The 24,845-nt window shown below is 35.0% G+C and overlaps 1 protein-coding gene and 1 non-coding gene across 2 annotated transcripts; both read left to right on the top strand.

Annotated features, from left to right (window-relative positions):
• The first annotated feature begins 467 nt into the window (after positions 1-467).
• On the top strand, positions 468-8,575 carry LOC117986700 (myosin heavy chain, clone 203-like). The gene is made up of 13 exons (XM_069501719.1): positions 468-650; positions 1,052-1,185; positions 1,783-1,900; positions 2,373-2,585; positions 3,190-3,426; positions 4,338-4,523; positions 4,859-5,377; positions 5,492-5,587; positions 6,385-6,525; positions 7,277-7,397; positions 7,873-8,000; positions 8,302-8,353; positions 8,443-8,575. The coding sequence occupies exons 1-13, from the start codon at positions 468-470 to the stop codon at positions 8,565-8,567; spliced, it is 2,253 nt and encodes a 750-aa protein (XP_069357820.1). The 3' UTR covers positions 8,568-8,575.
• Positions 8,576-16,607: 8,032 nt separating this feature from the next.
• TRNAE-CUC (transfer RNA glutamic acid (anticodon CUC)) lies at positions 16,608-16,679 on the top strand. Its single transcript has one exon. It is a non-coding gene; the product is annotated as a tRNA-Glu (tRNA).
• The last annotated feature ends 8,166 nt before the right edge of the window (positions 16,680-24,845 follow it).

Genomic DNA, 24,845 nt, shown 5'->3' with positions numbered 1-24,845 from the left:
AATACCTAACCTGCAAACTGCAATGCCAATATTTTAGGAAATAGGTACAAAATAATGCAAAATCGTAAAGACCATGATGAAATTATTATTTACTTGGAAATACTGAAACAAAATCATTTTACAGATGTTAAAAAGAGAACAAGAACATAATAATAATTAAGTAGGTACAATAATAATTACCAAGTAAGTAGGTAACACGACAGGTCGAGATGGCAAACAGGGTATGAGGCGGGGGATACCCTGCACACCCGCACGTCAGCCGCGCTATCCCGCACCGGGTTTGCGCGGGGGTAGGGTGTGCCGTGTGTGGGTATGCGGGGCGTCCCCATCCCGATTTTCATCTCGACCTATCGTGTACCTACTTACTATACTTAGCCGTAGAGTGTAAACCAACAACCCATCATCATAATCGTTCTATAGAACTGGACCAGACTACATTTTTTAATTAATGATCTTGATTTAGAAAAATGCGTGACATACCGGAATGTCTGAGCCGACGTTTCAAGGCGTTAGATGATCTGATCGAAGAGCTCAAGTCTTACCAACCTAGCAACCCCCACGCTGAGAGTGCGTCAACCGACGATCCCGGCATCAAGTTGATGTGCGACTTCTGGAGCATTCTCAAAGAAGATCCGGATGTTGATTTGACGGTAGTTTGAAATATTTGTATGTAGTTTTTTAAATATATCTATTAGCAAAACCAGCAATTATTTAAGGCCCAAGACACAAGTTTGCTCACGAATTTCAAATTTAATTTGGTTTTTCACAATTTGTAAACTAATGCGACAAAGTAGATTTGGCATTCAAATTGCGCCCCTAGCAGTATCATCTTCACAGGCTTATAATATAAAAATCTTTACTTGAAAGTGTCCAATTTTAACAAATTAGTCAAAATAATGACTAATTTGTGAGTCAAACTCATTAGTCACTCACCCCTTTAGTCGGGCGAAAAACGAATTGTTACTTAAAAGGTTCTGGTTCACATTTTCAGATTGTAAAGAGTTGTATTCGAGAGTATCAATTAATTGATTATTTTTTCAAATCTCAACAGCAAGCAATACAAAAACGAATGAGAGTCGATGGAGTTAGAAATGGCATGTTTGGATCAAAACATATCACTTGCTTCAGGGCGGGCTGTTGTGATAATGATGATAAAAAACAGGAAGCCCTCAGAAAAATAAAAAAGTAAGAAATTACTGAACTGACTACAAACAGTAGCTTCATCTAAAAAGACTAGTACCTTACTTACGCAAAGAATATCGGTGTTATCACAGAGGCGGATTAAATGTCGAGAGCGCCCTAGGCAAGCACTTCATAGGCGCCCCTCTAACAGCCATATTAAATTTTTTACTAACTAACTTCTAAAGGACGAGGAATCTTATTGCATAGCTGGTAGTTGGTGATTATACATTTATGTGAACGAGTGAAGAACGTCACGTCATGTCACTTCGGTATAGTAAAGAACAGGGAGTTTTGGGCACTCCAAGATAATATCAGTAGGGATAATTAGGTAGGTCGGGTAATGGCCAAGATCGCGTGCGCCCCTTCGTAACCCCGCGCCCCTAGGCTCGTGCCTAGTTTGCCTTAGGGATAATCTGCCTCTTTTGTTATGACTGACACTGGAACTCATAGTGAAGATAAAGGTTTCTTTAGGGGACCATTCAGACATGTGTTCAACCTTTATGCAATGCATTAAGGTTGATTATGATACATGTCATCTGATTGGTCCACTAAAGAAGCCCCTATCTTGACTATGAATTCCATTGTTAAACTTGTTTGTAGAATAAGTAGCGAGAATCCAGGCAAAAAGTCGCAATGTGGTTCATCAAAATCCACAACTTCGAGTACAATGAGCCAGAACAATATTCCACTCAACAAAGTATTGTGCAATTTGAAAGAAGTAAGTGAAACTGAAAACAAAGCCTGCTTACTTATACTGCTAGATTTTGCTAGAAATGATTATTATGTTAACATTTGGGGCTATACATGTTGTAACCAGAACGCCGGCAAAAACGTAGACAGGTGATAGTACCTACTGATGATCAGTGATATGATACCACAAAAAAAATCCTATATTTTGTAAAAATTCACGATATATTGCAAATAAAACATCTGACCATAAACGCTCCGTAAGTAGTGAAAAGGGTTTTGGCCATAGTCTACCACAATGGCCAAGCGCGGATTGGCATACTTCACACACCTTTGAGAACATTGAACTTGTGTATGCAATACCTAAACTATTTTCTTCTTCTTCAATTAGCTGTCAAGTAATTATTAAAATTGTAATTAGATAAAGTTAATACACTCTTAATAATATATTTTTTATTACCCTACCCTTTCCTATTTTTAATTTCCGAAAACTTTTCTAAAAGGCTGCCTCGTTTGAAAAAAAATGTCACGGGAAAGTCAAGCAGTTGCAAGACAGGCAGAAGGAGTTGCAAGAGCAGATACAACAGCTAGAACAGAGAGAAAGGGATGGTGTGGAATTGTTGAAGCAAGCCGACTGTATGTGGTCGTGTATGGAAGAAGCGTATAAAAATAAAATCTCCGAATCTCTAGAAAGACAAAATGGTTTATTAGAACAGGTCCTCATTTTGGTATAATATCTTAATTTAAAAATACGAATAGAAAAAATAATTACTCAAATAAATTTTTACAAAGTGCTTTCGAATGGTCAAGTGAATTTACTACTGGTTCGGAATGCCCTTTCTACCGCGGAAAACTAGCAAGAAACTCTGTAGTTGCTCTATTAAAATTTAGTATGAAGTAGATAAATTAAAATGGAGAAAGGTGTGTGCAGATCAGCAAATATCATTCGATTGTGCAGGCTAACCTCACCTGGTTATCCAACGTTACCCTAAGCTGGATCGACTTTGAAGGTCTGAATCTGATCTTTATCGGGTATCCACCCGATAAAGATCAAATTCAGACCTTCAAAGTCTTGTATTTAGTAGTATTAGTAGTCAAATATTATGTACTTGATAATACGTTAAGCTGTCGATCTCAGATATTATGCCTAACACCTGATAATCACGTCGTGACGTCTTACCTAAGTATCTAGTTAGTCGCTGGGGTCGACGTTGTTTTTCGACTTATAATATGCTCTGTCCAATTAGGCTACTACCCTTAAAACAACTGATTATATTATATTGTGTTATAAAAAAATATATACAACACTTTGATTTTTAGCTAAAAGAAGCTGAAAGCAGCAACTTGAAATGGCGGAAGAGTAAGAAAGACCTAGAATTTCAAATGAATAACATAAATAAGTGTTATCAAGAAATACAAGAAAAGATAAATGAAAAAACAAGTGACATCAAATGCCGTAATATGGAGATTGAGAATTTCAAAAAACGTATTGAAAGCAACAAAACTGATCTCGAAGCGGTGAAAAAATCTTTTGGCTCCAAAAAGCAGACTTCAGATGTAAGATGTCAAGTCTTTATAAGTTAAGCCCTGGCTTTGATAGGGTGGAATTTCTGGAAATCCTATCTACATGTTCATCTGAAGTTTCTAGACACAGCAGTTTAGGCTGTATACGTCCCGTAAATTGCTAATGCGCGTGGGCGCCATTAGTGACGTCAGCACTAGACTGGAGTTTCGAGCTGATGGTATATTTTTATTTCGGCTGACGTCAAAATTACGTCATTTCGATGTTAATGAGACATGGTTCCAGTGAAATAGCCATTTGCGGGACTTATATCTACGTTGGTGAGCCAGTCATCAAGTTTATTCTTTTTTATGTATAAGTAAGTCTTTTTGCAACCGGTTAAATGAACGAATACTTAGCTCAGGTTACGAACAATATTTTGACTGTTAGACTAAAAATTATTACCATCAGGTCAAAGTAAATTAATCGGGGTCCGGGACTGACAGCACATTTTCAGAGGGCAAACACCAAAATCGGATTTTTAAAGAATCCATCTAACTACAAACATGGCCAATGTTTCTTAGCCAGTGAGAACAAACTACTCGTAATATGCGATGTGTACCCTGCTGCGCGATTGCGGGAGAATGACAGCTACAATGTCACGATCGCAATAATCTCTGATTGGTTAACGCTCGCTCACTATTGGCTACAATGCACTGTTGCAACAAGAATCGCACAAATTTAGCCAATCAGAACAATTGAGATTGTAATAATGATTGATGCAGGTTTTAGACAATCGCCCTTCTGGTCTACTCTATACTATCCATTATTATAATAATTTATGTTTATTTGGTATCCTGATTATTAGGGTTCGGCTAAAAAGATGGTGGCAACTACTGATGCAATGTCAGTTTGTCAATCTTTAGTATGTGTGTCAGTCATTTTATTTTTCGTATTGTGTCTTCAGGTTACAATGAAAAAGATAGCAGATCAAGTTAAGAAGCTAGAAAAAAGAATAGATGAGGAAAAGAAACATAAGTTAGCGAAAGAACGAGAAGGTTCAAAGTATATAAAAGAAGCTAGAGAGGAGTTACAGATACTCTGCAAAGTGTTATTGCAGAAAAAACTTGAAAATGAGGACTTGCAAGCAGAGGTATGGTATTCCAAAATACAGTTTTCCCTCCTTGAGATGGAAGAAAGATTGCTTTTAAAAATAAAACCTAGCAATTTATCGTTCAATACGTTTCCGCGTGAAAACTGATTAGGGATTTCAGAATCGGGTTCAGTTATATGACAGGTGGTTAAAGTGAAATTCGACTGACGATAAAAAGTTAGCAAATACCATTAAGTTTACAAATTCTGACTGGTTTTTAACTATAACTTTACCCATATATTATGCCATCGGACATAATACTGATCTTCACTTACCATTGGAAAAGATCGGCTTGCTTGTAATCTAATAAAAACAACAATTACCTCACATTTCAGAAAGAAGCATTGCTATTAGAAATTGAACTGCTCGTTCAAAATTGTGATCAGTGCAAAGATAAATGTAGAAACAAACAGGAATCTGTTGAGGAAGAAATAAAAGCCATCGACAAAGAAATTGCTGAATTCAAAGTTAGGTGCACACAATGCCACAAATGTGTTGACACGGCCGATAATAGAAAGTTTTGCACCGATTGCTCAAAATGCCTGGAAGAAAGGAATTGTTTGGATGAAGGGGATCACTGTAATGTCGATCATACAATGGATTGTGTATGCATGACGGTTAAACAAAAATTTCTGGATAATGTATTTGATAATATGTACACATCATTAGAAAGACAAGTCAAAACTGGGCATGGGAAAGCTGTAGCTGATGAAGTATTGAAGTGTCTAAAGAAAAGCAGAAACGGTAAACTAAATAATGGGACGAGGAAAATTCTGCAGGATTTTATTCTGTCTACTGTTGAAAAGAATTTGAATTTGACAATCGTTGGGGGTGCTGTGAAGACGAGATGTGAGGTAAAAATATATGAAATAAATGCAATAATTTAATTAATAATTAATAACATAAGACAAGTTCTGAAATATAATATAATAATGGTTTTTTTTAATCAAACCTTATTTTGAATATAGATGGATGCAGAAACATACAAACAGCTGATGCTTTGTCTTAAAGAAGTTAAAATAGCCAAACCACCGAAAGTTGATAAGGGGACTGAAGCTAAAAAGGTAAAGTCAATTACTACTTAGATTTCCCCATATTCTTAGACTTGAAAATACATTTATTAACAATGATCACCATCGTCGTTTCAAACGATATACATCAATTGCGGGACATAATATATTATATGCAAATAAAATAAACTAAACTTATGTAAATGAAACTAAAGTAAATAAAACTGAACTAAACTTATCGGAACCATTGCTCAGTATAGTTCTCCAGCTGAAACCTTGCAGCAGCGGCTCACATAACTGTAGACGAAACCTACTGGCTATCAAGTTCACGAATCTGTTGACGCTGATTATAAAATAGGAGGCCCTTACCTATCAGAAGCATTATTCTACATTAGATCTTATTTTTACATTTAAAAAGGCTGTTAACGATGAAATTATTTCTGCAAATGTTAGCTTATTGAAGTTAGTTTAATGAATTAGACAATATTTGACTCATCCGATGTCACGCGATCTGTGGCGGGGAAGCCATCTTGAATCGATTTGTATAAATACCGGTGTTTGAAGGTTTTTAAGCCAGTCTTGTTCCGACTCGAGACTCAACGACTATTAAATACTTTTGTTTTTAGGTCGATATTTTGATTAAGTGGTTACAATAGCAATTGTGCCCTAATCAAGTTAATATTGCAGTTAGGTTATTATAAAGATTAAATCTCTCAATAAGCCTCTACGCGTTGTGATCTATATCCAAGTGCAAGCTTTATATAAGGGAACATTTTAATAACTTATAAAAATAGTTAAATAATTTATCCTGCTTTGATGACTTACGCTTAAACAAATGATTATCTCCAAAGGAACCCTGCAAACGCTGGGGTGGTACCAGCGAGTGCAACTGTCCAAAGGTACTCGACGCGTGTATTTGTGTCGAGAAAGCACCTCTACCGGTTACCGAGCCATCTCCTCCCCCGTCAGAGCTAGCTGATAAAGATGATCCAGTAAGAGACATACAATTTTCATAAAGACATTCATATTTTAATAATATTTTCTTTATCATATACTACATAAAATTGTATGGAATATGTAAGGGGTCCATTGGACAAAAAGACCAATTAGACGATAGATTCTAAATTCTTCTATAATATTAAAATTCTATTAATCATAATATTCATGAATGATTATTTATTTATTATCAGTCATCGCATATTGCAGTCAGGAGCAGAGAATCGTCCAGATATACTTTTCATGTAAACATCAGGCATCATTATTGAGCGTCCGTTATCAGTCAGTCACAACTAACAACAAAACCGACATAAAAACAAACCTATCGTCTAATGGACCTAAATACAAACATTGTAAACTACTTGTTGAAGTACTTACCAAAACTAATTACTTAGATTTTTTTGACATTACTCTTAGAATCCTAATATTCAAAACAAAACAGCGACGTAATGTTATTTGATTTGTGAAAAATCTATAAAGTTTTGGCGTAAACAACTTAGCCCTAAAATTAGATCTACAAATGTAGCCTAGTGCCTCTCTGCGGACTTTCACAGGTATATTTATTTCGACTCTGTTACCTTCGAATAAAGTTGTAATTAGTACAGTAAATAGGATTTCCAGCTGCGCTGGCGGTATTCTTCATATTTTGTTTTTGAAGTAACTGACAGCTATTTTAATCTATCTACTTGAATTGGTTATTGTTCTTCTTTTATATGTTCATGTTATTAATAACTTACCGTGACTCAGGGTGAAGTGATCGTGTGCCCACAAAAAGATTCCACTCTATGTGGTCCAGATTGTACGATGTACGGCATACTAAATGCTGTTGGAACTGAGGTTGCAGCTTGGAGACCAAGCCCTTGCCAAGGTGAATTACAAATCTTTAGCTCAGGGATCCATAATCTTGATTAATTAAAAATATTTGAACCCACGGAACTAACGTTTTGACAAAATTTATTTAGTTACTTAAAATTTTAGTTTTTGTTGCGTCAGTTTTTTTGTCTTGGATACATCTTTAGACAGTAGAATCCATAGAATAAGATCAAGCGATGCAGGTAAGAAGGACATTACTTTCGTATGATAGACAAATTCATTTACGTACACGAAACGGCCCATCATCAATCCTCGAACGAACAAATTCCGTTTATTTTTAAAATATCTCAAGTTATTAGATCTAATTTGGAGTTAACCAACACATTCCACACATTCTGCTAGTTATAGTTTTTGGTCTCACCCTGTTAATGTGATAGCTGATCTTGTACCTATGTCTTTGGTTAGATAGGGTTACGTTTACTTACCTCCAATTGAATGGTAAATATTACGTATTTTTTTAACTTTCCAAGGGCCAACTTGTCAATTCTCGAACATGCGAGCTGCACAATGCGTTCTTGGACCAGAAATTCTGATTTCTTCAAGAGACCCAGATGCACAATCTTCCTTTTCGCCTGCAACGTCGATATTAGATGATCAGGTAATTATTTTTCTTTTCTACGCACTCATTCAGCATTTAACAATCATAGCATCTTCCCCTACTTCATAGAAATTGTCGAATAAGGATCAAGAATATTCCTTGTTTTCCATTTATTTGAACGACAGGTTAATTCATGACATTATTGATGAATAACCTGTGGTATTGTTAAGGCTATAAAATAATTATTTATAAATTATCTTCGTCCTAGTTTGTTTCTGGTATTTTACTAGTATGTGCTTATTTTTCTAAACCGTATCTAAGTTTCTTAAAATAGTGTGTCATTTTAAATTATTACTTTCAGATTGCCTGCCGATGCAGCGGTGTGCCACAAATTTCATGTGTCTGTCACAAAGGTGAGAAATATTGTCATTGCAATTTTAGCTAATATGGGAGTACAAGTTATATCAATTGTTGATGTTACGTGATATAAATGTCGTTTTAGATTTAAGATGTCAACCTCGTGAGCATATTATTGAGGAAGTTATGGGAAGATATACAGAAGTAGCCCCGATTGAGAAAGTAAGTTATACAATGATTAGTTCTGGGTCTTTAAATATAAAACACTGAGAGTTCTGAATTTTTAAGTTCTGTAAATATTGGTATCAACTGATCCTTTTTGTACACATCTATTTAGTAAAATTTGTTGTATGTTCACAAAATTATTAAAATAAATATCACAAACAACGTATGATGGTTTTATTTTAATGAAACTAATCGTCACATAAGAACGGCAGCACCCTTTTAAGAATAATATTTTGTTCTTAGTTTTTTCTATGATCAGTTGAATAAGATAAACAGTCAGACACAAAATAATATACACGAAGGAAGAAAAAATTAAACTAAATTAGTTCCAATCATGAAGCCAATAAATAAACTAAAATTCCTCCATATGAAGACTGTGATTTAAAGTATAAAGCAGAAATAATTTATAAAAGCATTGTTAATACTGTGGCAATAATTAATAAGGTGATTAAAACAAACTGAGAAGATCTGATGATCAATCGATTCCTGATTGAAAGGAAGAAATTCAACGTTTTCATTAAAATATCAAAACTAGACCATAGCATGCATATACCATACATACAATGGTGGGGAAATAGACAAAGTTTCAAGTTCCTTAATAATAAATATACCCACGAATAAGTATATTTAAAATCAATAAAATTTAGATAATTTGTGGATGGACACATGATAATGATGCAGCACTTGCAATCATTGTTCATGTTAAGTAGAAAGTAATTGATCTAGGGAATCGCGTTTATCTTGTCGAATCACCAAATTCAGAAAAAATGAAAAAAAAACTACTTAAAAACTTACTTTTATAAATCTATCTTTAATAGGAAGATACAAAAAACAAAAATACCAAACTTATTCTAGAACACAAAAATTACAAATCGAAAATATCATCTAAACCACCGCAACGAGGCAGGGTGCCCAGAACGCTGGCAGCGTTAAAACTTACTTTCATTTCTTTTGTACTCCCATATTATGTTTAAGCTGCTTTGGTTTGTATATTGTAAGGTTATGGCTTTTACTGTTTTGAAAATTCATAAAATTACAGATTCGAAACAAATGAAAGTAGAAATACCTTTATCCGGTGACAAACAAACATGTGCAGAAACCAAGAAATCTGTAGTATTTAAACATATTGATGAAAACACTGATAAATCAAATATTAATGATATTTTAGTTCGAGAAACTGACAATAAATTGGTTAGTAATGAACAGAAGGCCAGTATGCATAAGATTAAAAATGTGTTGAATGATGTATCTCCTACTGTTATCAAGACTTCTTCAGAAGATTTGAAAGTGGTACTAGATAAAGAAATCGTAAAATCAATAGCTGAAAAAATGTTAGATAGTCCAAACCTATTTGTAGAGTTTAAAAAAACTAATTCTGGTAAGATATCGGTAGATTTATGTAGAAAAAATTGCAAATCTTGCAACAACAATATAGTTTTAGCTGAGAAATCCCCATCTGAAAATATAATTTTAGAATATGATCAAAAAGCTAACAAAAAGTGTGTGTCACACTTTATAAAACCAATAAATAAAGTGAAGACTCAGTCATGCAGCAGTGAAAAAGATGCGTCACAGGTAAATTTAACAAAAAATATCCTCAATACGACCTGTAATAAGAAAATAAGTTGTTGCAAAACAAAAAGTAAAAATATCGGCAAATTCTTTGAAGTCACTGTTACAAGTAATGATCATACTGCTAACAATGTAGTATTTGCAATGCGACAAACTGACTCTGGCGTTTATGAATTAATTATTGATGAAGAATTCAAAAAATATTATATGCAAGCAATTAACGATCATTGTTTGAGAAATGAAGATGAATATGCTCGTATTGTAAGGACTAATTCCGGAAACTTCATCTTGAACTTTGATATCGATGATCAAGACCATTCAGAAAGTAATGCGCTATTAGTTAAATCCTATTCAGGAAATAAAGTAAACGTTGTCGTTAGCGAAAATAGATCAAAGTTTGAAATCATGAAAATGAAAAACTCTATAATATCCCCTCGAATTTTGAGTGACCTTTTGAACAAATTGTCATATTCTAACGGAGAAATTCAAAGAAAAGATTCAAAAAAGTCACAGACATTAAGTAATACATCTAGCAGTTTCTCTGATTTATACGGAAAAGTTAACTTTGATATTAAAAATAATCAAAATGTTATTGAATCTGAGGCTGTCCTTAAAAAAACTAATTCGGGCCAGTACACAGCTGTGTTCGATAAAGAATCAAAGAGCGCTTTTAATAATTTGAAAAATACAAGTAGCAGTTCTTTCAAAGAGATTATTCCTATAAAACGAACGGACTCAGGTAATATCCTCACAAACAAGAATACAGCAAAAGGAATGTTGACAAATAATGAAAGCTTAGATAATAAAAACGTCAACAAAGAAACAAAATTATCTCAAAACTTCGATAAAACTAAAATTGCTTCCAGTAAAGCGACTACAACTAATTGTAAAGGTCAATGCAAAGAAACTTCATGCGATGAAAGTAAATGCATTTGCGATAGTATCAGTCATGACTCAAAAGAATGGGTAATAGGAAATGCTGAAATATTTTTTGAAAACAAAGGTTTTGCAACCAATACTTCAATCGCCGATGATTCTAATAATAATATCAACAGTAAAGATGAATTGATAAAGGACTTACCTCATATAGTTATAAAGCCACGTGGATGTCATTGTCAACCCATCTCTAAAAAGCCTACGGCTATAGATGGAAATTACAATAAAGTTCAGTCTGCAGTATGTCCCTATCACATTGATAGATATCAGGAATTATCAAATGAAATTTTGGAAATATCAAGCCTATGCCAGCGGGACTTGGACGATATTGAAAAAAATGAAAAACACGTAGAAATAAGAACTTTCACACATGGTAATAAAAAAATAGATGAATGGGATTCCTTACAGTTTCTTCCTACACAGTTGCCACCGTTTCTTAAAGATTATTATTCATTATTGTAAAATGTTTAATAATATCTCGTCATGGTTTGTGGTCGGATAGCAAAAAAAAAATTAAATGTACTTGTTATATGAAACGTTGTGAGCTCTTTATAAAAATAAAGTTCATGTGTTTGCGTGCTTATCTTTCTACGCTACAAGATCAAATTAAAACATGGCTATACAATAAAACTTAAAGCTAGCCAGCCTTATCTATAACTGCAGGTTACAAGAAAATCGATTGATAACTTGTTGGAATCTGTTAACTTTCAACCAAAATTTTATACTTAGCCTTTATTATAAGCTATGAATATATTTTAATACTGACCAGTGCAACCCATTTATGCTTTTTAATGGTGCTCAAGAATACTAATCTACGATAGGTAGGTAGGTAAGTAGGTATAGAATAATATTAATAAGCTCACCCGTGAAATGTCGACGCTAGTCTGCTAGAAAACGGTACCTACTTAGGTACAGTTTTGTAGAAATTTATAAACAAGTTGAAATAAATTATAGGTAGGTATCAACCACGGAGTAGGTTTCTGGTTATCTGTGGTACCTATCCACACTACACTTTAGGGTGCCTTTTCTACACTAATATTATAAAGAGGAAAACTTTATTTGTTTGTTTGTTTGTTTGTTTGTTTGTTTGTTTGTTTGTTTGTTTGTTTGTACTGAATAGGCTCAAAAACGACTGGACCGATTTTAAAAATTCTTTCACCATTCGAAAGCTACATTATCCACGAGTAACATAGGCTATATTTTATTTTGGAAAAAAATAGGGTTCCGTAAGACATTTGGGTTTTTCGGACACAAGGTGTAAAAAATCAACCAGAAAAGTTACTTATTTTGCGTACGCTGCCTAAACTATAAAAGATAGAACCATAAAATGTTCTAATTAATTGTAGATCTTATAAATATCTACAAAAAAGTCCGCGACACACTATACCCATCTATGTCGAGTGAGGCACAGCAACCATTTTTTTATTTAAAAATCTTGAATTTTTTTTGGACTACATTTAAACGCGTTTATTTTACTCATGCTATTAATCCTTATCAAAATAAATGATTTCATCACTAAGAACAGTTTATACTACTGAACCGATTTTAAAAATTCTTTCACCAGTAGAAAGCTACATTATTCCTGAGTGACATAGGCTATACGGGATCTTTAAAAACCTAATATTATATAAAGAGGTAATGTCGTTAAGTTTGTTTGTAGGGGGTAATCTTTAGAACTACTGAACCGATTTTAAAAATTCTTTCACCAGTAGAAAGCTACATTATTCCTGAGTGACATAGGCTATACGGGATCTTTAAAAACCTAAATCTACGCGGGCGAAGCCGCGGGGATCAGCTAGTAACTAATAAATCTTTGAGTCCGAGAATAAATGCAATTTGTGCTCCTATCGTAGTGGCAGTTCCCTAGCTGTAGAAACAAAGAACTGTGCAGTCGTTCTTTCTCATCTAACTTGTCGTCTAGACGGAGGGATAAAAATTATACTTATTTTATTCAATTCCCTTGGCCGCGGGAACGATTTTTTACAGGAAGTTTCCATTTGTTGCGGATGTAGAGACACAAGTAACAATTTTTATTTATCTTATATCTTGTGTGCTGCATCATGATTCATACAGACAGACATGGAAGTTCTCACTTACCTACATAAATTGCGTGTAAGAAGAGAAAAGAGTGTGACATGGTAAGATGGTAAGTTTGTTTTTTAGGGTTCCCCAAAAGGAAAAAAGGAACCCTATAGGATCGCTTCGTTGTCTGTCTCTCTGTCTGTCTGTCAGGTATCTGATACCACCTAGAAAGAACCTACGTTTCAAATTTCAAATTTTCTATAAAAACTTTTCCCCCTTTTCCCTTGAGGGGGAATTCCCAAACTGACTTATAGAGATTTTTATTATTTAAAGCTAATAAACTAAATGACGATTTTTCAACTTCAAAAACATTGGACTTTCATACAACCTTCCAAGCCCCAGTTCACCCCCTTAGGGGAGGATTTTATCAAAACCGTTTTTTAGCTGACACCTACATTCTAGAAGAAACGTACCTACCAAATTTCAAGTTTTTAGGCTTTATAGTTTCTGAGATTTCGTGATTAGTCAGTGAGTGAGTGGTATTTCGTTTTTATACTATACTAGCTTATTCCCGCGACTTATACAAATTTCAAACCTCTATTTCACCCCCTTAGGGGTTAAATTTTCAAAAACTTTTCTTAGCGGATGCCTACGTCATAATAGCTATCTGCATTCCAAATTTCAGCCCTGTCCGTCCAGTAGTTTGAGCTGTGCGTTGATAGGTCAGTCAGTCACCTTTTCCTTTTATATAATATATAGATTAGTGTTAATTGCAAAATTTCGCGATGCCCAGCGATAGCATATGCCCGCGACTTCGTCCGCGTGGAGTAAACAAATTTAAACCCCTATTTTACACCCTTAAAGTTGATCTTTAACAATGAGATTTTAACATAATTATGAGCTTAATAAAATATGTCATACTGCTAATTGCAAAAATTTTAACTACAAATCTTCAAACTTCTAACTTCAAAACTGACAGACTTTCATACAAACTTCAAACCCCTATTTTACCCCTTTAGGGGTTGAATTTTGAAAAATCCTTTCTTAGCGGATGCCTACGTCACAATAGCTATCTGCATGCCGAATTTAAGCGCGATCCGTCCTGTAGTTTGAGCTGTGCGTTGATAGATCAGTCAGTCAGTCAGTCAGTCACCTTTTCCTTTTATATATATATAGATAAATAGATGACGAATATTAATATTATTATGTTTTATGATGAAACTACCTGCAAAAGCAGAAATCGGCTGGCACGTATAATATACGAAACACAAGACAGCGAAATGGTTAAACTTTGCTTGCACTAGCATGTGTCGGCGATCGTGTCTTGAATGCTAATTGCTTTGCATTAGGATTTTGGACTAAACTTCTAATGTATGGCTAAAGCTATTTTGGAATATTTGTCAGGGTAAAAGTTAAAAGAAACTCGTGCTTTTCGCCCTGTAAGCTCTAAAATCAGTGTCCCGCAAATTGCTAATGAGCGCGGCCGCCATTTTAGTGACGTCAGCACTAGACTGAAGCTTCGAGCTGATGGTATCTTTTTACTTAAATAAGCATAGTCAAATGACGTCATTTCGACGTTAGTGTGACATGGTTCCAGCGCAATAGCAATTTGCGGGACTTATGTGTATTTAACGTACCTATCTACTACTTTTTTGGTCAAATAAAAGAAATCTTAGTTAAGTGCAAACTACATAGTCAAGGAATACAGGAAATAACAGGACGTTAGTATTTTCTTTATCTTTGGCTCTAAATCTTACCTTTTGTTACAATACAGGACATAACGAACTTTTCCACTTTATTCCTTTTTTCCAGTATGAAAAGAATAGTGGAATAAAAGCCTGGAAAGTCTACACTCTTACATCCTACGGGGCTTATTGAATACAAATTGTTTCTTTATCAGAACAACTTTCAGGGAACTGTATAAAAGGTGATAGTCGAAGAGATGGTCACTGATTTGTCTCTCGTACTTTATATAGGTACCTACCTATTTGTACCTGTAATACGTTTAGCGGTTGGGGGACGATAGTTTAATGGTTAGGATGTCAACATTCTTTTCGGGGGGTCGGGGGTTCAATCCCGGGCACGCAACTCTAACTTTTCGGACTTAGGTGCGTTTTAAACCAATAAAACGTCTTTTATACATATTATTTTAAAATTATTGTCTGTCTGTAGGTATATTCGGGAGAATCTTCAACAGCTGAACTGATTTTGAAGAAACGTTCACAGGCAGTTAGAGGACTATGTCGTTAGAGTGATCTATATTATATACCTATACTTTTCATAACAAAGGTTTCTTAGAGGATTTTAAAAAGCATAATTTCAGAAAGAATATAGATACTTTCTAGTTACGATCTTTATGGACCATTTCTGCGATATTTTTTCATTGGAAAATCTGTAAATCATGCCAAATAAGCACATAAGTTTTTGTAAAAAGCAGAGTTTTTCTACCTGCCAAGGGTAGATAACTTATAGGTGATTCCTCGGGATTCAAATTCAAACCTGCGCCCCTAGTTGGCACATGGATATGGATTATTACCTATTGTCTTAAGATTTTTGTTGAAGAAATGGTGGAACCAGCTCTTACACTACAAATGTATAAAAGGTACTGAGAGCAACATACTTTACAAAACAATATCAACCTTATCGACTTTGTAATAAGAGCGAAATGCATCTTAATTGCACGGTAGGCAACTCAGAATCGTTAGTATACACGTAGAGCAATTTTAGTTCCTATCGCCATAGAAATAAGAGTCATGAAATGGTCTGTTTTGTGAGGAAACTTTCATGTTTTTTGATGTCTTTTGAAGGTGCGATTGGATCGTGATTTTGCTTTTTACTGTCAATAAGAAAATATGTTTTGTTTAGAACCTTGTTTTTTTGTATGAAAATAGAAGAATATTGTTTCATAAAAAATACCTGTTTGCCCTATTTTTCACTTCTTCCATTTTATACTTAATCACATAATAGAAGCAGGAGTTCTCTGTGGATAAATAATGCATTGGGTTCCCAGATCCCTTTCGCAGAAGTACCTTTTTTTCTCTAAGAAAACGAGATTTCGTTTGTTAGGTTTTATAGTTATTATCAGATGTTAGTTATAATAACCGTGACCGATGGCGGACGGAACGAAAAGACCTAATTTGAGCCTGCAAAGTCGGTCACCCATCCAGTTACCGATTTGGGTCAACGTTGCTTAACAATCGCAATCGATTGATATACTTTGTCACAACTAGGCCACACATCCTATATTTCAATAAACTTGCCAATTGCAAAAAAGCCACCATGAAAATTTAAAAAAAAATAATATGATGGTACAGAACCCTTCGTGTGTGAGTCCGACTCGCATTTGCCTGATTTTTCTATAGCTACTAATCTAATAAGTTTAAAAATTGCTCTCTGAATTTAAACGATTCAGTTTTACACATTTACGAATATTTTTTTTTATTTAATGGTTTTCCACGCTTATTACGTTAAATTAATGTTAATTATATTTTAATTTAATGTTAATTTATATTACATAATACAAATACATACGAAATTTTCGTACTAAAACTTCAGTCCGGTATGGTCTAGTGGCTAGGATACTTGGCTCTCACCCAAGAGGCTCGGGTTCGATTCCCGGTACCGGAATTACTTTTTCCAATTTTTTACTTTTGAACTCTTGCTTATTTATTTAAGACTTTCAGTTTTATAATTTTAAGTAACTTTAAAGGATTAGCTGCAAGTATGACAAAGTTACTTAAAACTCCTGTATACAACATACGTGTTAAGTGTTTTATAGGTACAGTACATCTTGATTGCTTGTAAGAAAATTGTAAAATGACTGAAGTGTTAATAATAAATTATTTTTAGTAAAATAAATTCTTAAATTTTTTCAGGAGCGTTAACTCTACAACACACATAATATTCAGTTAGAATTACTATTCTTACTTTGGCTGTTAGAACTTTTTTTGGAACGTTAACTAGAAGACATAAACCCCCTTTTGGCCTCACCACAGTCAGTTAAACACTGACCGACAAAAGTCAAGCGCGAAACAAAAACAACAAACCTAATTCCGTATTTCGCTTGTGAAAATTTCGTCCTTGTGGAAAGCGGACTAAAAAAATCTTTTCTACAAGACAAGCCTGGCAAGTAACGCGGTCTTCCCGTTGTTTCGCTTCGTCACGGTACGGGATATGTTTTTCCTTTTTTCAGCGGATTGATTTACGACCTCGCAGACGAGTTTTGTGGATGTTTTGCGCCCGGTCCGAATACTATATCTACTTTACTACTTGCACAAGAAATAAAGAAGACTCGCCTACCTACCATTATGTGATTAGTAGCATTATGGTAGTCCCTAGTGCAAAGGGGCCTTTAGAAATGAGGAATACGACATGGAGAGAGAGCACTATCAGAGTGAACTAGAGTAATGGAACTCTCGGTTTGATCCTGAATCGACATTATGTCAAATACTATGGTGTCGTTTGGGCACAGATAATATGTCCAGATTTGCAACTAGCGTGGCCCCCTCAGTCCCTCTCGCTCAAGCAGATTTTCTTACTTGTGAAATGTCATTCCTTCTACACTTCACGTTGTTTGTCAAATACTCACGTATAAATACATTTTGACCAATAAAAAAAAGTGGCCACGGTGATAAGGACAAAACATAATCATTTTGTCACGTTCTAACAAGAGCTTAAATGCATTTAGCTATCTCGCTCTAACAGTAAGTGTCACAATAGGGCTACTTCTACCAGTCCTTATTCTGAGGTATGAGGCGGGGGGATGCCCCGCACACCCGCACGTCACCTGCGCTAGCTCGCACCAGCTTAGCGCAGGGGCTGTGCGGGTTTGCGGGGCGTTCCTTCCCCGATTGTCATCTCGACCTCTCGCGCACTCTTAGTGCAAGACTTGTTAATACAAGCAATTCATCTACTAGGGTAGCAAAAGGCCAAAGAGGTAGTAAAACTTTTACCACCTGACGAAGCGGTGACGAAGTAGGTACTCGTAGTAGCTAGCGTAGAGCATGGAGCATAAAACCAATTGGCAGTTGTCCGGAACAAATAAACTGGGCGTCCGGGCAACGTTTACGGGGAACCAGAGCTTTTTGTGTTTTTATTCTCTTTTTAGGGTTCCGTAGTAAAAGACTAGCTTATATTATGGTCCGGATCGTCTCTCCCTCTATCCGGATGTCGCAGCAATTTAAAAATAAATTTTAATATATAAAAAGAAAGGTGACTGACTGACTGCCTAACTGAGGTGCGATTGTGTAAAAAATTACCATGGAAATGGTATTCATTTCATGGCGTAAACAGACGATTTCAGTTGTCAAACGACAATTTCGAATTGTGTAAGGTGTTCATGATTGTTTAGTCATTACATGGTTATGAGATTGGTTTTTAGACCATTGAGTGAATGATTTGATAAGATTTGACAGCTAATTTCGATTGTGTAACTATTTTGAGGCCATTGCTTATGTCAAATAATAACTGTGACTCGAGACCTATGACAATGGTCTTAATATAGGTCATAATATAGGTTTTAAATATAATTATCTAACTTTTTTAAGCCAATTCCTACTTCACCGCGGTAAATTTTGTACCTTTTTACTCGACTACGGCAAAGCCGAAGGCTCAACAGTGCACAAATTAACACAGCTCTTTATCAAAAAGTGTTTTAAACAAAAATTGACGTTATTATTGCAATAAAAGGTACTTAATAATTCATTGCATACCTAAGTACCTAGCTAAACTACAACTAGTGATAATAATTTAGTGATGCTAGATGCTAGAAAACCACTAGGTATCGACGCCTCTCAATCCGGCTGGTCACCCTGAGAGGTTAGACCAATAACCTTCAGTGTAAATACAGTTCATAGGTGTTTTGATTGACTAGGTAGGTACCGTATGTTAAATGGACACAGAAAACACCTGAAGGAGGCCTCACACCCTAGGGCCTAGGGTGTACTGCACAGCTAAACGGTATCTACCTAGGTATCTACTGGAAACAAATTAGCATTTAAGTAATTTGTTCACTGATTACCTTAGAAAAGAACTCGACTGATTACAGACAGATTGTTTTAAGTTTAAATTGGCTTAGGTATAATTATGTTGTAGGTACTTATGTATGTACCTACCTACTCAAATCTAATAGGTACCTGAGTTTTGTAGGTAATTAAATTTTTGTTTGTTTATTTAATGTAGTATTTTATGTTATGTAAAATAGCTTACTTTATTATAAACATTAAATGGTTTAATGGTATAAAATTTAACTCCTTACGCGCCATTTTAACTTTATGTGTCAAATTTCATGTCAAAGGTACCACACTTTGAGGTGAAAGTTGACTCATAGAGTTAAAATGGTGCGTGAGGAGTCATTTTGTATAGACTATACCTAACTACCTACTTAAAACATCATCATGATCAACTCATAGCCGGCTCACCACGGAGCACAGGTTTCCTCTCAGTATGAGAAGAGTCTGGCCATAGTCCACTACGCTGGCCAACTGCGGATTGGCAGACACAACCTTACATACCTACATTTTTATTATTAAAAGAACCTACTTCCTTGGATACAATATCAATAATATAAGTTAGTAAAAATGAATTGTTTATTTGCATTCTACACTACACTAGACAAGTACCTACATAAGAATGAATATTATTTACAACTTTTAATTTGATCATTTATTCAACAATTTAATTTACCTTGGTTTCCATATTCCAGTCAAAAAGAATGAAAATAGCTACTTACATCTTTTATTATTTAATAGAATGTTATAAGGACCTACCCAACTATCTACTATCATTTAAGAAAAAACATTGTCAAAGACTAAAATTCTAGAATGTTATACTTAAAGGAAAGTAGCTACCTAATAGGTACTTATATTTTTTATATAGAAATACTGAAGATAAAATAAACGAGAAAAAGAAGTATGCATTATTACTACATATAATAGCAAAAATATACTTACTAATAAGTAAAAGTAGGTAGGTACATTTATGTTAAAATATTTAGGAAATAGTAATGTAACAGGTTTCAAGGGCAATGTTATTAAGTACCTACCAATAATAATGATAAAGCATTTTTTATTTATGTTATTAATGAATGTACTGTACTAGTTATACCTATCTACTACCTAGGTAGGTAGGAACGATACCTAGGTACTTATTAAAACTCTATTAAGTATTTTTAAGTTCAGTAAATAAAGGGCTTTAATATTATTATTATTACGGCAAAGCAAAAAGGTAAGGATATGATTTTAGCAGTCTTTGTACCTAGATGTTTGTATTTAAGTACTTATGTTCCTAAACTACTGAGCCGATTTTGATAAATGTGGTCTCAATCGATTCGTTAGTACAATATTAAGTAGGTACCTATGCAATTAATTCTGTTTATTTGGCCATGCCAGTTTAATCAGTTAGGTAGGAACCTAGTTACAGTTTTATTTAATTAATTGCTATGTTTTAGTAAGTAAGTTTTCTGTTTCATCATAGGTTTAAACCGTGTAAATATTTGGTGAGTGTTTTTTGCAATTAAATCTATTCATTTCATACATTGGAGAGAGTTTTACTTAGTTGATTAGACCCCAGGGTAGCTATATTTAGGTACCTATCTACTTACCTATTTCTTAAGAGTAGGTACCTAGCTGTTTAACTTTTTACTTTATCTTGTTAAGTACCTACCTAATTGTAATTGTGAAAATAGCTCACCCATACATGCTGAGAATGGGAATGAGGAGTTCCCAGCTGCCGAAAGCCCCTGCCACATCCCAGAAGGGGAATTTGTGGACAATTACAGGCTATCTTTGCCACTGTTCCAGCAACTTGTCGACGAACTCACACCCATACTTGCAGCCAAGGCAGAGATCTACACGTATCTCTACAGAGTTCAAAGTATTGGTCTTATTATAAATACTATCTGTCCCGGCTGTACTAACTAAACGCTAAAATATTGGTCTTATATTATAGTAGGTAGGTACGTATTGATGAAAATAAGAAAAATTAGGATAGAATAGTCATGTCTGCCAAGAAAACCTAAGTATAGGGTACTTCCCGTTGACCTAAAATCATGAAATTTGGCAGGTAGGTAGGTCTTATACTACAAGTAAAGGAAAAAATCCAGAAACCATGAAATTTGTGGTTATGATTCTAGGTCAACGGGAAGTACCCTGTAGGTTTTGATTCCCTTTTCTTGATAGACACAACAGACATACAATGAAGTGATCCTGTAAGGGTTCCTTTTTAAGGTTCTGTACCTCAAAAGGAAAAACAGAATCCTTATAGGATTACTTTGTTGTCTGTCTGTCAAGAAACTTACAGGGTACTTCCCGTTGACCTAGAATCATAAAATTTGGCAGGTAGATAGGTCTTATAGCAAACATAAGGGGAACAATCTGAAAACCGTGAATTTGTGGTTACATCACACAAAAAAATTGTGGTCATGAACAAATAGGTAATTAGTGTTAACAATTTTCAAAGTAAGATAACTATATCAAGTGGGGTATCATATGAAAGGGCTTCACTGGTGCATTCTAAAACAGATTTTTATGCATCAGTTTTTCATTTATCGTGCAAAATGTCGAAAAAATACTAGTACAAAACCCTCGGTGCGCGAGCCTGACTCGAACTTGGCCGGTTTTTTTCTTTTGGAACCCTAAATAGTAGGTCTCTGAAAATTTTTTTGCTATGGTAATGAGTAGGTAAGTAGGATATCAAATGAAAGAGGAGAAAATTCTGTTCATAAAATAAAAAGTATGTAAATTACGATATTAAACATCTTTATTGTCTACAACTATTACAAATAATAAAAATATAGGATAAGCGACAGATGATTAGGAACCTACTAGCTACTCAGCCCCACCCGTTTGGTATTATTAGGTATTTCTTTGGGTTTTAGTTGGGTTTATCTGTTTACTTATGATAAACATAGGAAAATTTTACCTACTTATAATATGCTAAAATGTTGAATGTGAATCACAGTCAATTTTAACACGGCACACAACTCATCATCATCAACTCATCACTGGTTTATCACATTGGAGGCAGACATCTTAACCACTACACTATCACCGCTCTTGATCAAAGATTACTAATTATGAACACATAGTAAATAATAAATTATTTGCCTACTTATATGCTATAAATAACTCAAAAAGTCTTAATGTGAGAAAACTTAACATTTGATTTTTGATTTATTTTTATAAAGAATGTTAGCAAGTTTATTATGGTGACTAATAATCCCCTTTTCTTTCCAACTAAGCGTAAAGCTTGTGCTAGGAGTAGGTACGACAATTGTGCAATGGGTGGGGTTTGAACCGGCGACCTTTCGGATTTCAGTCCGCTCCTCGAACCGTTGAGCTATTGAGGCTCCGATAACACTCTGGGCTGTTCATAGTAAACCAAGTAGTTCTAGGGTTAAGGATAATGCCTTTACAACTTCTTCAGTGCCTGTTCTGCAATCTCCATTTGATATCCAAGCAATTTCAAGGCGTTGCTTCTCATAACTTTGTGCCCCCACGTTCCCCTCGTTGGCTTCTAGTAGGCCAGAGTGCTTATAGGCATTTCTCTGCCGGAGACTTCTTAATTTTATTAACGTATGGAAATTATGGAATAGATATCGAACTGAGAATTTTGTCTAATTTGTTATTGTAATTTGTTCTCGTAAAATTCGTAATTTGTCATTACTGACATTGACACCACTGTCACTTGTCACTTAATTGACACTTGAAACGTAGACTTACAGGAAAAAGCATAATCTAAGAGGAAAAACATAGGAAAAAATAAGTCCACTAACGCCACCTATTGTCGAATAGCAGTAAACTCGACTATTCATTCGTTCAAAGCGTTTAGTTATTGCAAATGCATTATATAATAATAACGTTAGAATTCAATGTTTTAAGTATGAAAGGTAATTTTTATGATGAAATTAATAAGTTAACTTTTAAGTTGCATTGTTTTTGTGTCCGACATAATTCTTAAAAACAAAAAATATTGACTTTCACTAATGCTATTTGTATAATAAAACGCGATTCTAATGAAAAATTTTTAAGTCACCGGTCACCAGTAGGTCTTCATATGATGATACAATTTACGCAATTCGAATTCGGTATTACCATTTATGACCAATCGCTTAGATTTGCCATGATGGTTAAAACTTACGCAATCGCACTTCTGATCTATCAACGCACAGCTCAAACTACTGGACGGATCGGGCTGAAATTTGGCATGCAGATAGCTATATGACGTAGGCATCCGCTAAGAAAGGATTTTTGAAAATTCAATCCCCAAGAGGGATAGGGGTTTGAAATTTGTGTAGTCCACGCGGACGAAGTCGCGAGCATAAGCTAGTTACTTATAAAATAAATAAATAAAAATAAAATAAGAGAAGACGCGATTTGCCTCCTCATTTCTGATTCGAACCGCTAAGATTTGGAACACCATACCAGCATCAGATTTCCCTTGTAATTATAATAAGGGTACCTTTAAGTCAAGAGTGAATAGGCATCTTCTAGGCAAGCGCGCTCCATCTTAGACTGCATCATCACTTGCCACCAGGTTTGATTGCAGCCAGCTAGTCTATAAATTAAAAAAAAACTATTATTTCGAGAATGTGTCTATCCCAATGCACACAATTCATCATGGTGTGGAATTTATTTGAATAGAAGCGTATTATGGTGAATTTTTATGTTTCCTTCGTTTAAACAATCAATCAGTGTTGGGATCTTGCTCCGGAGAGGGAAATCGGTCACATTTAGGGCGTGTTCAACAGGCGACCTTCTTTGGGTTGTTGTCTTATGAGACCGATAACAGCCTATACTCTATCCATGGAAATAAGTTAGTATAGCGTCCTCTCTGTCACGTAATCCCATACAAATGACAGAGTTAAAAACCTCAGTGGGCGTGAACCATTTTGAAGGACCAACAAATCACAAACGAAATCACAAATGAATTTTGAATGTTTTACGAATTGAATCAGTACCTCAGTACCCTTATTATAAATGCGAAAGTGTGTTTGTTTGTTAGTTTGTTGGTATGTCTTTCAATCACGTCGCAACGGTGCAACGGATTGACGTGACTTTTTGCATGGGTATAGATAAAGACCTGGAGAGTGACATAGGCTAATTTTATCCCGGAAAAATCAAAGAGTTTCCATGGGATTTTTAAAAAACGTGATTCCATGCGGACGAAGTCGCGGGAATCAGCTAGCTTATAATATCGAAAAAAGTCGAAAGTTTATTCATTGTGACCGCACCCTAACATGCTCCCCTAGACGCTTTCCCGTCTCTAATGTATTGGAAAATTGAAAATTTCCAATGCGATGATGTGTGGTAATGTTGTAGTTTGCCTATTTCCCATCTATTTCCAAACATTGACGCTCGAGAATTTTTCTCAGAAGAATTTCCTATCGCTTGGCAATGTTATTTGCCATGGCTTTTACATTAAGAGAAGTGTCCCTAGCGCTCTTCATACATACGTAGTTCGGATCTCATTTGATTTGAATGTTATTTCCTACCGCTTGGTACAGTTCTTGCAAATCACGAAGGCGAGTGGACTTTACTTGTGGTTACGTCGGGCATTGCGTAATTGTGCATGCATGTCGGACCAATCAGTCGCGAGCATAAGCGCTCGTAAACGCACACATTCAGTGTAAGTTACTTATACCAACGTCGACGTAAACACTAGCATGAGCCACTCGCCTTCGTGAATTGCAAGAACTGTACCTACACAAAACGAAGTAAGTATATAGGCAGTATTCATGTACTGCAGTTTTGTGAAAAAATATTTCAACAAATAACTCTTAACTCTCGTTCTAAA

Source organism: Maniola hyperantus, chromosome 11 (genome assembly GCF_902806685.2).
Source record: "Maniola hyperantus chromosome 11, iAphHyp1.2, whole genome shotgun sequence".
NCBI lineage: Eukaryota > Metazoa > Arthropoda > Insecta > Lepidoptera > Nymphalidae > Maniola > Maniola hyperantus.
This window is presented reverse-complemented; position numbering and strand designations above follow the sequence as displayed.